This window comes from Phycodurus eques, chromosome 1, assembly GCF_024500275.1.
Source record: "Phycodurus eques isolate BA_2022a chromosome 1, UOR_Pequ_1.1, whole genome shotgun sequence".
Classification (NCBI taxonomy): domain Eukaryota; kingdom Metazoa; phylum Chordata; class Actinopteri; order Syngnathiformes; family Syngnathidae; genus Phycodurus; species Phycodurus eques.
The window spans coordinates 318,992-332,861 of NC_084525.1; the positions used below are offsets into that span (position 1 = coordinate 318,992).

Here is a 13,870-nt window from a genome sequence, read left to right on the forward strand (position 1 = left end):
CACTCTGCTTCCCTGCAGGAATTCGTGGAGCGACGGACTATGACCGCTAGGTGGCGCCATATAGAAGGACGGCACAACAACTTGTTTGTCCATACGATGGGTAAAATGCACAGGAAAAATGTCGTTCACGACGAAGAAAAATGATTCTTCGTCTTCACTTTCTTATTTTGTTAATTATTTTCTTTTCATTTTCTTGCATTTTAGCGCTCTGTGGGTGTAAAAATGCACATGAACAATAGCGTGTCTGTGCGTGCGTGTGCATGCGTAGAACATTTGTTTCTGTTATGTTCCTTTTTTAATTGTTAAGCACTGTGTGCTGCATTTCACATGCATGAAGAGTGCTATATAAATAAAGTTTTTGATTGAATTATTATCCTATTCGAGCCACCCATAAATAAATTTGCATTGATTTGGAACAGTTTTTTTCTTTATTGAGGTAAAAAAAAAAAAAAAAAAGTAACTTTTATGAGCAGTACATTTTCAATGAATCACTATTTAAGTAAAACCAATTTTGTCCATACAGTATATTTTAGCTAAGATTAATGAAGCAAGCACTCGGCTGTTGTTTATTATCTGCTTATGTATGCAGCTGTCCCTTGCTCCAAGACAAATTTCTCCTTAGGGAGAGAAACGTTGCTAATGCTAACAAAAAAAGAGAAACCTTGAATCAAATATGAAAAGACATGTTTTTCCAACTTTCTGTTTATTGACATTTTATTGCATCTCAAATGGCACAATGGTTCATAGCTAATTTCCCCAACGATTTGCTGTGATGTACGTAAATGGTTAATGGGTGGGTGGGAAAATTCGGGGAATTTTCAAAGTTGGCAACTTTCCACATGAATCAATGGGAATAAACCAGAAATGTACTAAATTGAAAGGTCGGCTCGTCATATGGAACTTATTTCTAGCTGGGAGAATATAGTTTAGTACAGTTGAATATGTAGAGGAACCCTAACGTTAAAACGTGAAACTATCACGTCATAACGTGATATTGAACTTTTTTCTTTTTCTGGTGTGGCAGCAATACGCTTCCGTGCTTACTTACAATACTTACTTCTGTACTTTTTGTTAATTGTTTAATATAATGGGTTAGGTTAGTAAACGAGTAAGGTAATGTTTATCTCAACACTTACGTTTTTCTTCTTTAATGCAGTAATGGAGTGTTCAATCAAATATTTCAAACAATGAAGTCCTACTTACAAATCTGTTGAAATGTAATTTTTAATTATATTATTGTTCACGGATAACTGCCATGACAAAACAAAATGTTGATATTTATGCTTGACTATAATAACTTTCCATTCACCCTTCCAATTTGGAATATTGCCCCAAAAACATCTTAACTTCACATGGAAATTTACCGGTAACTTTCCGAGAAAGTATTGCCTTTTGGAACCTTATCAATATAAATGACATTATCATGTTGTAATGTTTCAGTAGATATTAAAAAATAAATAAAATAATGCATCTTTTACACAACAAAAGGCATAATATTGTGTCAAATTCACTTAATAGTCAGTTAAAATCTTACTTTCATCCCTCATTAAATCTTTTGCTTTAATATTGCAACTTTTTCTGGGAAGAGTAAAACTTTAATCTCGGAAGATTACAACATTTTATCCTCCAAAACCACATCTTTGTTCTTCTAGAGATTTTGTTTTTTTCATGAAAAAATATGACTTTATTCTTATAACATTGCAATTTTTTTTTCTCAGAAATAGGCAATTTGTTCATTCCTAGAGCATTTCAGGGTATGCTTAGTAGTTATGTTTAATTGGTTTTTCAATTATGAAGGGGTCCTTGGAAAAATGTCTCTTGTAAACGGTCACTGAACACAAAAACTCTGAGAAGAGCTGCTCTCCAGGTCACAATAAAAAGAGAACGTTGAACAGAATACTGTTGATTTTGAAGGATTGTACTTTCGTTTGGCTTGACATTTCAGGACGCAGCAAAGAAAAAGACAAAACAAGTGCTTGGTGTTTGTATACAAACACAAAACCAAAAAAAATCTATCCGAGGAGAAGACCTGCAAATCCTTGTGGACAAAATACAACACAAGCATGAAGTAGGTGAAATTTATATAAAAAAAAAAAAAAAAAAAACATCGCCAGCTTTGTCCAAGCGGAAAGGTCATGCGGGTCACCTGGCTGGACTACCTGAAGGAGTGCCTGAAGTGCACGCTCCTCCTCTTCAGCTTCTCGGGATTGTGGGACGCCATGTGCGAGAACTCTCGGAAGATGTCCAGGTACGTGGCGTCTCCTGAGGAAGAAGCACAGCTGAAGATGAAGACGCAAATCTTGGGCGAGGGGGAGGAAAAAGGGGGCATGTTTTGAAATGCTAATGAGATCAAAGCCTTTTTTTCCAAGTCCGGACAGTAGCCACAGCAACGGCTCACTCCAACCACACTACATCTTTTGTGTCCCATCAGTGCTTCTAAACTCAATTAAAATTAAACAACGAACCTCTCGAGTGTGAGTGTGTGTGTGTGTGTGAGAGAGAGAACGAGTGAAAGAAGTTTCCTTTCATTGTATTCCAGTCAGGACAGTCAACACACTGTTTCCTGTAGTCGCAGTCGAAGGAAGATTTCCCAATCCCAAATAAAAAGGGCCAGATGATGTAAAAGTGACTGTGCAAATGTGGCGGAGACACCAAAACGTGAGTTTCAGTTTATGAAGGTTGAAAAGCTCCAGACGGACTTTGAAGTAACTGTAATTTGTTGTTTAGGTTAATCCAAGCAACTCAAACCAAATTAACGAATGCAATGTGAGCAAATTTACAAATATAAAAAAGCACCAGAACGTTCACGACAGCACACATTTGTGTGTCCTCTCTCCGCTGCTCTTCTCTCTCTACACGAACGACCGCACCTCAGCGCACCCGGCTGTCAAACTCCTGAAGTTTGCAGATGACACCGCTGTCATCGGCCTCATCGAGGACGGTGACGAGTCTGCATATCGACGGGAAGCGGAGCGGCCGCTCCGCTTCCCGCGACCCGGACCCGAACACGCTCGAGACTGTAGAGATGCTCGTGAACTTCAGGAGGCATCCTTCGCCACAGCTGCCTCACGCTGTCCAGCTGCCTTGTGTCAACCGTCGAGACCTTCGAGTTCTTGGGAATGACAGTCTCTCAGGACCTGAAGTGGGAGACCGACATCAACTCCGTCCTCAAAAAGGCCCAGCGGAGGATGTACTTCCTGCGGCTTCTGAGGAAGCACGGCCTGCCACGGGAGCCGCTGAGACGGTTCTACACAGCGGTCATCGAATCGGTCCCGTGTTCTTCCATCACGGTCTGGTTTGGTGCTGCTACAAGAAAGGACAAATTCCGACTGCGACGGACAATCAAAACTGCTGAAAAGATTGTCGGTACCCCCCTACCCGCCCTCGAGGACTTGCACGCTGCCAGAACTAAGACAAGAGCGTCGAAAATCCTCTCTGACCCTCGGCATCCCGGTCACCTTCCCTCGGGTGGGCGCTACCGATCAATGCAAACTAGAACGAGCAGACATTCCGACAGCTTCTTCCCTCTTGCAATCAACTTCTTAAACAGCTAACCTACAATTCCATTGCAACATGCTGGCAATGTTTTGACTTGAGTTCGTTGTCACATAGTCTCGCCACGCTGCACTATTTGCATATCTGTAGTTGACCAATACTGGCCACTCATGCCAGAGTAGCATCAGCTCCATTTGCACAATCAACATTGTCCCAGATGATCGCACGACTCGTCACTTTAAACCGCATCCACTCCTTGAAGTGTCGGCACCCTTTGCACAATGGTCATTGCCGGACTATTGCAATATTAGTCATTCGAACTGCTCTAAGTGCTAGAGGACTCTGCATCTTTTTGCACAATTGTCCCAAAAAAAAAAGTACCGGCATTACCAGATAGCTATTAACCCTTTATTGCTCAGTGACTGTTTTTTTTGTCAATGTCTTTCTGTCTCCGAAGTGTTCTCTGTCCATTGACTGTCTGTTGTCGTACTGGAGCGGCTCCAACTCCCGGAGACAAATTCCTTGTGTGTGTTTTTTGGACATACTTGGCAAATAAAGATGATTCTGATTAGTAACATGAATACACGCACACAAACACAACCTTTTTGTAGGTTCAGTAAAAGGTTATTTAATTTGGTGATGAGTGCAGTTGAAAGTTGTTAGAAACAGTAACAGTGTGAAGGACCACAAAGAAGTTAGTCACATTTGTTTATTTCCACGATCTTGGGTTAAAAAGCAAAGCTAATTTTAACAAGAAAGCTAGACAGCACGGAGTTAGGAGCAGAAAGATGAAGCGTTAAAAACATTTTCGTGTACACAACACTCTGTAGGCTTTCCTGATTAACTCTGTGATCGTGAATGATTTGAAATCAAAATTCATGAATGCGTTTGTTGAGATTTGCATAAGGGAGGTTAAAAAACAAACAAAAAGATACTGTATGGTCCTAGTCGTTTCATGCCCAGCTGCTTTTATGTTAAATATTGAATTATAACTGTGAATCCAACAGCTTCCTGATGAGACTTGACATTTAAACACAGTACGCACTGTATGTGTATATTTATGTGTCATCACAATAGCATAGAGGTGTGTGTGTGTGTGTGTGGTCAGGAAAATAAAATGTAAACAAAAATATATCTAAAAAAATTGCATCTCTATTGTTCAAACGAACATCCTGCAAAAGAGCACATTGCTCACTACTACTACTACGAGATTGTTAAGAATTATTTTGATTGATTGATTAAATAAATAGGACATAGCACCGAAAATTGTGCTTGGTCATGTCATGCATCACACCACTCCATTAATTGACAAGCGTAATTCGGCTGCAGCTTGGTGATGAAATGCTGCAACCACTAGCGAACATTCATGCACTGGAATCTCTAGAATACAGCAAATGACATGGGCCCCCGGCCCCACGTCGACAACCTAGTCGAACGTTAGAACAATATTTTCAGAAGCTAACGCTGGCAATGCTTTTAGCTAATGCTAATCTGTGCTAACACTGCAGGTCTGCTTACATTTCGACTTTGACGCCTCCCCACAAAACTATTTTCCATAAAATGTCAACTTTAAGATGACTAGGAGCACTTAAATTGTGAAAATCACAATGTCAAAGCTAAGCTAGGCTAAGTGAAGCTACATCCATGTAAACAGGAGTTGTTGTCAAACCACTCAACACTGTGGAGCCTGACGTCCTGATATTTAAGCAAATGAAGTTGTGAATGCATCGCTTGTACTGCCGCTCACTGCCTTGACCTGCTTGGGCGAAGCCTCCTTCCGACGCGCGCATCTCCTCGTTCATCCTGGCCAGTCGCAACCTAAGCGGCGACAACAATCACGACAACACAGCAGAATGAATGTGCTGGACATCACAACTCTAACAACTGTTGTGCTCGAGGGCTCTGTTTGATTATTATTATCATTTTTTTTTTTTTTTTTTTTTTTTTTTTTTAAATCAGGCCTTGTCATTCATAGACAACATTGGGAAGAATTATGAAATTGATTATCTATCTATTACAAGTGACCCTGTTGAACATGTAATAGTATTGTAACTATTCCAAGTAATATCACTAGTTACATTTGATTACATTTGGATTATTTTAATTTTGAATGAATGCGTCAACAGGACCCTTGGATGTTTCCTCTAAAAATGTGAATTAAAACCATTAATTATTATTTTGGAATTAACCACAGGTTTGTTCTTTACACAATTAATAAAATATGATCTCATGTAGCCACATTAACTTGTGGCTATTTTTTGAATGCAACTAAAATTGTAATCATGATATTTTCCAAAAGCAACTATAATGTAGTAACACATTTCATCCAAGTAATGTAATGGAATACAATTATACACATTTTGTAACAAAATTAAAATGTGCTTGTTAAATAGTTAACTTTTATTTTGAATTGTATGAATTATAATGACTTACATTTTAATTAATGAAGCAATTATCAAATGAAATAAATGGACAGGTTCAGAGCTGCTTGCAGCTTTCATTCTTCTTTTAGTCATGACGTCTCATCCAAATTTGGTGAGAAAGGTCGGTTTTAAAAGCTAAAACGTACAGTGTGACGATGTCGGCGTTGGCTTGCTGCACCGCGATGCTCAACGGGTCACGGCCGTCCTCGTCACCGTTGCCCTGGGCGGCGCCCCTTTTTAGGAATAAACACACCTGCCTGAAAGCACACGGGAGTGTCGCGTTTAATCAGGGGCCTTCACATCTAACCCGAACCCAAACCCATCAGATTTAGACTGGAACATCCTACGATGGGTAGAGAACAAAATCACATAACTGTCTTCTAAAAGTACACTAGCTTTATGCTAAGACATAATACGAGAGACCATAGACGGGCGAACGAAACTAGCGCTGTATCATGATAGTTTTTAAAAAAACCTTGAAACGCATGCAGACAGACAGCATAACGCTCACAGACATATATTCTTGATGCTCTAAAAAAACAATTGTTAGTACTGCAGCTTGGTTACGACGCTGTTTTTCGGTGTTCCATCATCAAATCCAAGTGTAGTATGTCTGGATGCTCCCCCCTGGTGGCCAAGGCGTACACACCAGAATGAGCAGCACAATGGCACATTGAATTATTGTGATGCACAAACTATTACAGTCTATTTAATTATTATTACTCTGTTTTCGTGAAGTATAATACTGTAGAGCAGTGTTTCTCAAAGTGTGATAGGATGAGTATCATTGGGGGTACGCGGATTCCCTCTGGTGGGATGCAAAAGAATCACTTAAGTAAATACAAATACAGTTTACGACATTTAAAAACATGATATACAGTCAAACATATTAGAATAAAGCTTGTTTAATCCAACAATACATTTTTACTTTTCATATACAGTACTTTTAAAGGACAGTTCGGTTGCATCAAACTTCGAAGGACAATACATTTGCATTTAATCTTTAATCATTTGTTTTTAAACATTGAAGTACATTTTCTTTGACTTTTGTGCAATATATTTAGTTTAAATCATTAAGTATAGTTTTTCTCTTCTCCTATATTTAAGCAGAGCGTTGATGTCAAACCAGCATAATGGCACAGGGGCTTTCTGATCATAAATACAGGCAGAATTTTGATTTCGGAATAATACCGTCCTCGTTTTTGATGAACACTTAGGCGTACTACGTTACACACTACATTATGGTGGTACTTGGACAGCGAAGTTTTTTTTTGAGGTGTTACTTGATGTAAAGGTTTATAATAATAATGATACTTTCAAATAAGAATGTATTAATATATTATTATTGATATAAGACTTACTATTTTCGGCTAACGTGCGAGCATCCGATGTGGACTCACCCCGTGTGGCCCAGGTAGGTGGCATGATGCAGGGGACCCCGCCCTCTCGCGTCTCTTTGATTGACATCAGCGGCGTTTTGGAGCAGGAACTCGCAGGCTAGCAAGGAACCCTTCAATCAACACATGACAGATTTTTACAAAGAATTATAGAAACAATACTAAATACACTGAACCCCTGCCTTTTCATAGTTTGCTACTATTCACAAATTAACATTCACATTTTTTTAGGGTAACCTCCCCTCAGGTATTCGCTGAAAATTTCAACTTTTAGCATTTTTCTTTTATTTTTTTACTCTTTCTGTAATGCCCTAAGATGCCACCAAAGCCCTGCTAATAGGAAAGCAGTAATTGATTACAAGTATGTTCAAGTGATACATCTCACCTGAGAGGCTAGAATTTGTATGTCAGGGAGGAGCCAAGTTTAGCCAGGGTTGTTAGCGGAAGTTATAGAGATCTTTTTGTCCTGCTACATTTTTAATCAAATCATATATTACACAATTTTATTAGATCGTAGTTTGTGGTATGAAAATGTTTTTTTTTGGGGGGGGGGGGGGTCATCAATTACTCGCTATTCGTGGGAGAGCTCATTCACTATCCTCCGCCAATAGTGGTGGCTTACTATGATACTAAAACTACATTCAAAATTTCCTAGTTTACTGCCAATTTATGGAATCAAATTCATTTCAATCTTTGTGTAAAATTATTAATACAGTGTTCCCTCGCCACTTCGCGCTTCACGGCTTCAGTGCTTCCCGGGTTTTTCCAAAACATTCATTCAAAAAAAAAAAAAAGAAAAGAAAAAATACAGCCATATCGGCAGCCATATTGCAGAAAGAGGCGTTGTTTCATGTTGATGCGCGCGAGAGAAGGTTTTCCTGCATCCCCAACAAAGAGATGAGTTGACTCAGAGGCTTTGTACATGCCTGTACTGTCCGGGCACTCATACAAGGCGCGTGATTGGTTCCCGGCGCGACATCGACCAATGAGAGCACGAGTGGATTTATCCCGTGAGCTGATTGGCTGCGCATCATCGCAGCCTCACCCAGCATCTTCCCTTGTTGTGTCTCGCCAGTCTCGTCCACGCCGTTGTGTTCGCAATAACTTTGTTTGTTTAAGTCATAATTTTTTTGATGAGTTAAGCAAGCCCTTACAATGCCGCCTAAGAGCTGTGCCCCTGCAAAAGCTTCCTCCGGGGCGCCTAAGAGGAAGATGATGATGATGATGATGACCATCAGCGAAAAAGTGAAACTTTTAGATTTGAGCAAAGGGGGCAGAAGTTATGCATCTGTGGCACGCCATTACGACGTGAATGAATCTACAGTGCGCTACATAAAGAAAGAAGAAGCAAACATCCGCAAAACTGCTTCAATAAGGAAGCGAAGCGTGTGGTAACTCCGCGTAAGAGAATTGTGAAAATGGAAGCTGCGCTGGCATTGTGGATTGCAGGGAAAAGACAGTGAGTAATTCATTACTGTATAAGGTTTTATAATTAAAGATTTCAGTCAATACGTATACTGTTGTAATCTTTGTCTCAAATATGTAAAGTATAAATACCGTTTACATATTTTAAACATTCTGGTACCCACATACACATCCACGAATACGGGGGGTTCTGGTCCCCAATAACTGCGAAAAACGAGGGAACGCTGTAATTAGATTTTTTTGGATATTGCAAAGCAAATAAAAACTAATTTCCAAAACTCGGAAAAATACAAAAAACAAATTAAATTGTTTCCGTAGTTTGAGAAAAAGTATTTTAAATGAAAACAACCTCCCCGCCCCCCAAAAAAAGAAATCAGCATTAAAAAATTGCATTTAGTACGCACCCCAATCACAGCCTGTATGAGGGGCGTCTTCTCCTCGTCGTCCTTGTTTACCATATTGACGTCGGCGCCGTGGGCCAGCGCTTCGGCCATGACGGGCAGGTTGCGAGCTTTGGCGGCTCTGTACAGGAGCGCCCCGGGGTGGAGGTACCTGCCGTCCTCCGGGTCCGACGTGTCCAGCTCGGCCTCGCCGCTCGAGTCCTCGGACGCCTCGCACTCTGACGACCGAGAGTAGCGACACACATGAAAAGTAATAATAATAAAATGACCAACAAACCAGTCATCATGTCTCAAGTTAGGTCATGTCCCAAGTCTTTTACTCACCAAGTCCAAGTCAATAGCAAGCTAGCCAACGACTTGAATACCTTCTACTGTAGATTTGAAAAGGACACTTTCACACCCCACACCCACCCAGCCGCACCACCGACCACCATCACACCTCTGACTTCTGCGTTAACCATCCACGAACAGGATGTGAGTCGCATCTTCAAACAACAAAAGATGAACAAAGCGGCAGGCCCAGACCATGTGTCCCCATCTTACCTCAAAGTCTGCTCGCTCCAGTCTTCACTCAGATCTTCAATAGATGTCTGGAACTGTGCAAAGTACCATCCTGTTTCAAACGCTCCACCATCATTCCAGTCACCAAGAAACCTAGAATCTCGGGTCGAAATGACTACAGGCCTGTCGCCTTGACATCTGTGGTCATGAAGTCCTTTGAACATCTCGTGCTGGACCACCTCAAGAGCATCACAGGTCCCCTGCCGGGCCCCCTGCAGTTTGCCTACCGAGCGAACAGGTCTGCGGATGATGCAGTCAACATGGGACTGCACTTCATCCTAGAACACCTCGACAGTGCAGGGACCTACGCGAGGATCCTGTTTGTGGACTTCAGCTCAGCGTTCAACACCATCATCTCTGAACTCCTTTCATCCAAGCTTCTCCAGTTCAGCGTCTCACCTGCCATCTGCCAGTGGATTTACAGCTTTCTGACGGGCAGGACACAGCAGGTCAGGCTGGGGGAGGCCACCTCATCCACACGCAGCATCAGCACCGGGACGCCCCAAGGTTGTGTCCTCTCTCCGCTGCTCTTCTCTCTCTACACGAACGACTGCACCTCAACGCACCCTGCTGTCAAACTCCTGAAGTTTGTAGATGACACCACTGTCATCGGCCTCATCGAGGACGGTGACGAGTCTGCATATCGACAGGAAGCGGAGCGGCCGGTGCTGCGGTGCGGCCGACGCGACCCGGACCCGAACACGCTCGAGACTGTAGAGATGATCGTGGACTTCAGGAGGCATCCTTCGCCACAGCTGCCCCTCACATTGTCCAGCTGCCTTGTGTCAACCGTCGAGACCTTCAGGTTCCTGGGAATTACAAGCTCACAGGACCTGAAGTGGGCGACCAACATCAACTCCGTCCTCAAAAAGGCCCAGCGGAGGATGTACTTCCTGCGGCTTCTGAGAAAGCACGGCCTGCCACGGTAGCCGCTGAGGCGGTTCTACACAGCGGTCATTGAATCGGTCCTGTGTTCTTCCATCACAGTCTGGTTTCGTGCTGCTACAAGAAAGGACAAACTCCGACTGCGACGGACAATCAAAACTGCTGAAAGGATTGTCGGTACCCCCCTACCCGCCCTCGAGGACTTGCACGCTGCCAGAACTAAGACAAGAGCGTGCAAAATCCTCTCGGACCCTCCACATTCTGGTCACCGGCTCTTCCGGCTCCTTCCCTCAGGTAGGCGCTACCGATCAATGCAAACTAGAACTAGCAGACATTCCAACAGCTTCTTCCCTCTTGCCATCAACTTATTAAACAGCTAACCTACAATTCCATTGCAACATGCTGGCAATTTTTTGTCTTTTTGTCTTGAGTTTGCTGTCACATTTCTGTCGGGCCAATTATATATTACTCGTGCACTCACTGTAGTAGTCTCGCCACGCTGCACTATTTGCATATCTGCTGTTGACCAATACTGGCCACTCATGCCAGAGTAGCATCTGCTCCATTTGCACACTGACTGATGAGTCACAATCAACATTGTCCAAGACTATCGTACTACTCGCTTGAAGTCTCGGCGCCCTTTGCACAATGGTCATTGCACCGGATTGTTGCAATATTAGTCATTCGTACTGCTCTAAGTCCTAGAGGACTCTGCATCTTTTTGCACATTTGTCAAAAAAATGATAATTATGTACCGGCATTAACAGATAACTAGCAACCTTTTACTGCTCAGTGACTGTTTTTTTTTTTGTCAATGTCTTTATGTCTCCAAAGTGTTCTCTGTCCATTGACTGTCTGTTGTCGTGCAAGAGCGGCTCCAACTGCCGGAGACAAATTTGTTTGTGTTTTTTGGACATACTTGGCAAATAAAGATGATTCTGAGTCTTAAGTCTTAAGAACTTTTGTCAAGTCAAGTCACAAGTATGAGAACGCAAGTTCAAGTTGCAGTGATTCTTGTCCCCTCACCTTCCTCCGTCACGCTGTCCACTGCTGGTCCCATGACCAAAACGTCGGTGCTACCGTCGGTGCTGCCCAAACCGCTATCGCTGCTGAGGCCTGCATGCGGACAAAGAAATGTCACAACGCGGACATGTTAGGGCACGGTGGACACTTTTCATGCATGTGCGCATGCAAACGTAATACGGCAATACTTTTATAGAATGTAAAAGGGACTTTTTAATAGCTTATATACAAATAGTTGTATGGGAAGATCTGCCACTTCAATTCAAGGCACAGACAAAAGAGTCTCAAAGGGCTTCACAGGCCTGCAGTCGGCAATGATTGCAGAAATCCGCTAATCTAAACCCTGACTGCAAACAAACACGAATATGAGAAAGCCAAGAGGTTGGCAGAGATGGAGAGTTGTTCGATGCACAATATGGGCCTTTTTTTTGTTTCTAAAACAGATTTGTTCTCTTAAAAAAATTACAAAATAAAATTACTGGAATATGACTTTTTTTGGCAACCATTTTCTTGAAAAATTAGGATTCCTTTTATAAAAAAAAAAAAAAAAAGTTTTTTTCCTAAAACCCCCACACGTTTGTGAAGATCCACTATTGTCAAACCGCGGATGGATTCCACTGTCTTAAAGGCTATCATGTCAAAGCCAAAAGGTAGGCAGAGATGCAGTGTTGTTAGATGCACAAATTAGACTTAGCTAAAACACATTAGGGTTCTGATATAACAGGCACATACTGAAATGTTTGGCAAAACTGTCAACGTGGAGGTGTCTGGTATTTGTGGTTGGGAATGTTTCTGCTATATGCACCACATGCACAGATCTACAAACTAATTGACAAGTGCAATATGGCAGCACGGTGATGAAGTACTCCATAAGTGAGATTACAATTGAACCTTTATGGGTGTTTGCTTTTTTTTTTTTTTTCCCCCCCACACTGCAGGGAAGTAGTAGTCCGCGTCGCAACGCCGTTGCTCCGCGCTTGGTTGTCATGCTAAGCACACTTTTGACTTACTTCGAGGTCCAGAGCCTGTGTGGAAGTAGGAGAAAAGGGAGTCCAGCTCATCGGGACAAAACAAGGACTCTCTTCGAGACTTGGAAGCAACTAAAAAACGAGACAAAAAAAGGAGGTGTGATGTCATTGGTCAAACAAGAATGATTTGTAGGTGGAGTAGAGTGATCCGGCCTCCATTCAACTGTATTTCTTTATTTATTGAAAAAAATAAGATTTCCAATTTATGTCTATTTTCCCGTTCGCTGATAGAAAAATCAAATGACAATGACAACTGTTCATTAAGAATTCAGTTGTTCCCCTTTTTTCCCCTGTTCAACACCCCTGGAGAGAACTAAGAAATATTTTAATAAGTAAAAAAGTATTAATGTATTCATATTGTACCAATACTAATACTACTAAGGAATACTTTGAAAAGTGTGTTTTAATAAGTGTGAATATGTTTAACGATGGTGTGGGAGGAGTAAACCTCGTTGTGACAAATAAACTCAGATTGAACAATAAGAATCCATTAATCAGCCAGCCCAACGGAAACGACTTATCGGCATAAACAAGGCTGATGATGGGCAGGAACCTGAGGAGAGGCTGGACGGAGAAGTGCTCCGTGGCTCCTGTCGGTACCTCCGCCATGTCTTTGGTACCGTGGTGGCGCTGTTGTGCCTGCGACACTTCTGAACGTTCCAGCGCCGCGTCGACTTCCTGTCGCCGTTGACTAAACTCGGCGTGGCGGTCATCTTCTTCACAAACTTTTTCTCCACATACTTGCCCTTAATCCAGGCCTCCTTCTCCTGCCTGGAGGACCATCATCAACAGCTGTGGTGGGCTTCGAGCGTTGCCGAGAAAAAGTCACTCTTGCTAGGGTGTTAAATCCAGGCCGTAGGTTATTAATCAACATTATTATTTTTTTGCTTACTTTGATTAGATTAGCAATGTCTAACACTCATTAAAAATGATCAAAGTGAAAAAAATGTGTACATTTATTTTGAAGAAAATCCAAAAGACCTGTCCATAGAAAAGTCTAATGTGAAAACCTGGTGTGTCAGGTCAGGTGCACAATTTGTTCTGGCCTGGATTTAGCAGCATCCACTCCTACCTGGAACTGGTCGCCGTCGGTTTCCTAGCACCTTGTCCTTCGTGATACGAGCCCTCGTAGATGTGCTTGATGACGCCGTTGCCCAGCTCGCACATCAGCTGCGATACAAAAAGAGCCGACATCAACCATCGCCGTGACGGCCACCTTTTTTCCGCTTCTC

General features: G+C 42.2%; 1 protein-coding gene across 6 annotated transcripts in view; it reads right to left on the bottom strand.

The window, feature by feature from the left end:
- Window positions 1–698: 698 nt before the first annotated feature.
- Window positions 699–13,870, bottom strand: part of LOC133399183 (arf-GAP with coiled-coil, ANK repeat and PH domain-containing protein 3-like) — a 37,876-nt gene continuing 24,704 nt past the window's right edge. For 3 of the 6 annotated variants that reach the window (XM_061670508.1, XM_061670498.1, XM_061670517.1), the window contains 8 exons: window positions 13,711–13,808; window positions 13,192–13,409; window positions 12,621–12,710; window positions 11,614–11,703; window positions 9,145–9,359; window positions 7,319–7,428; window positions 6,065–6,175; window positions 2,269–5,313 (listed from right to left, as the gene is read on the bottom strand). In XM_061670508.1, the coding sequence (XP_061526492.1) occupies window positions 5,112–5,313; window positions 6,065–6,175; window positions 7,319–7,428; window positions 9,145–9,359; window positions 11,614–11,703; window positions 12,621–12,710; window positions 13,192–13,409; window positions 13,711–13,808 (1,134 nt within the window). In that variant the 3' untranslated portion in view covers window positions 2,269–5,111. The other 3 variants (XM_061670544.1, XM_061670526.1, XM_061670534.1) reach the window with 2 other exon arrangements.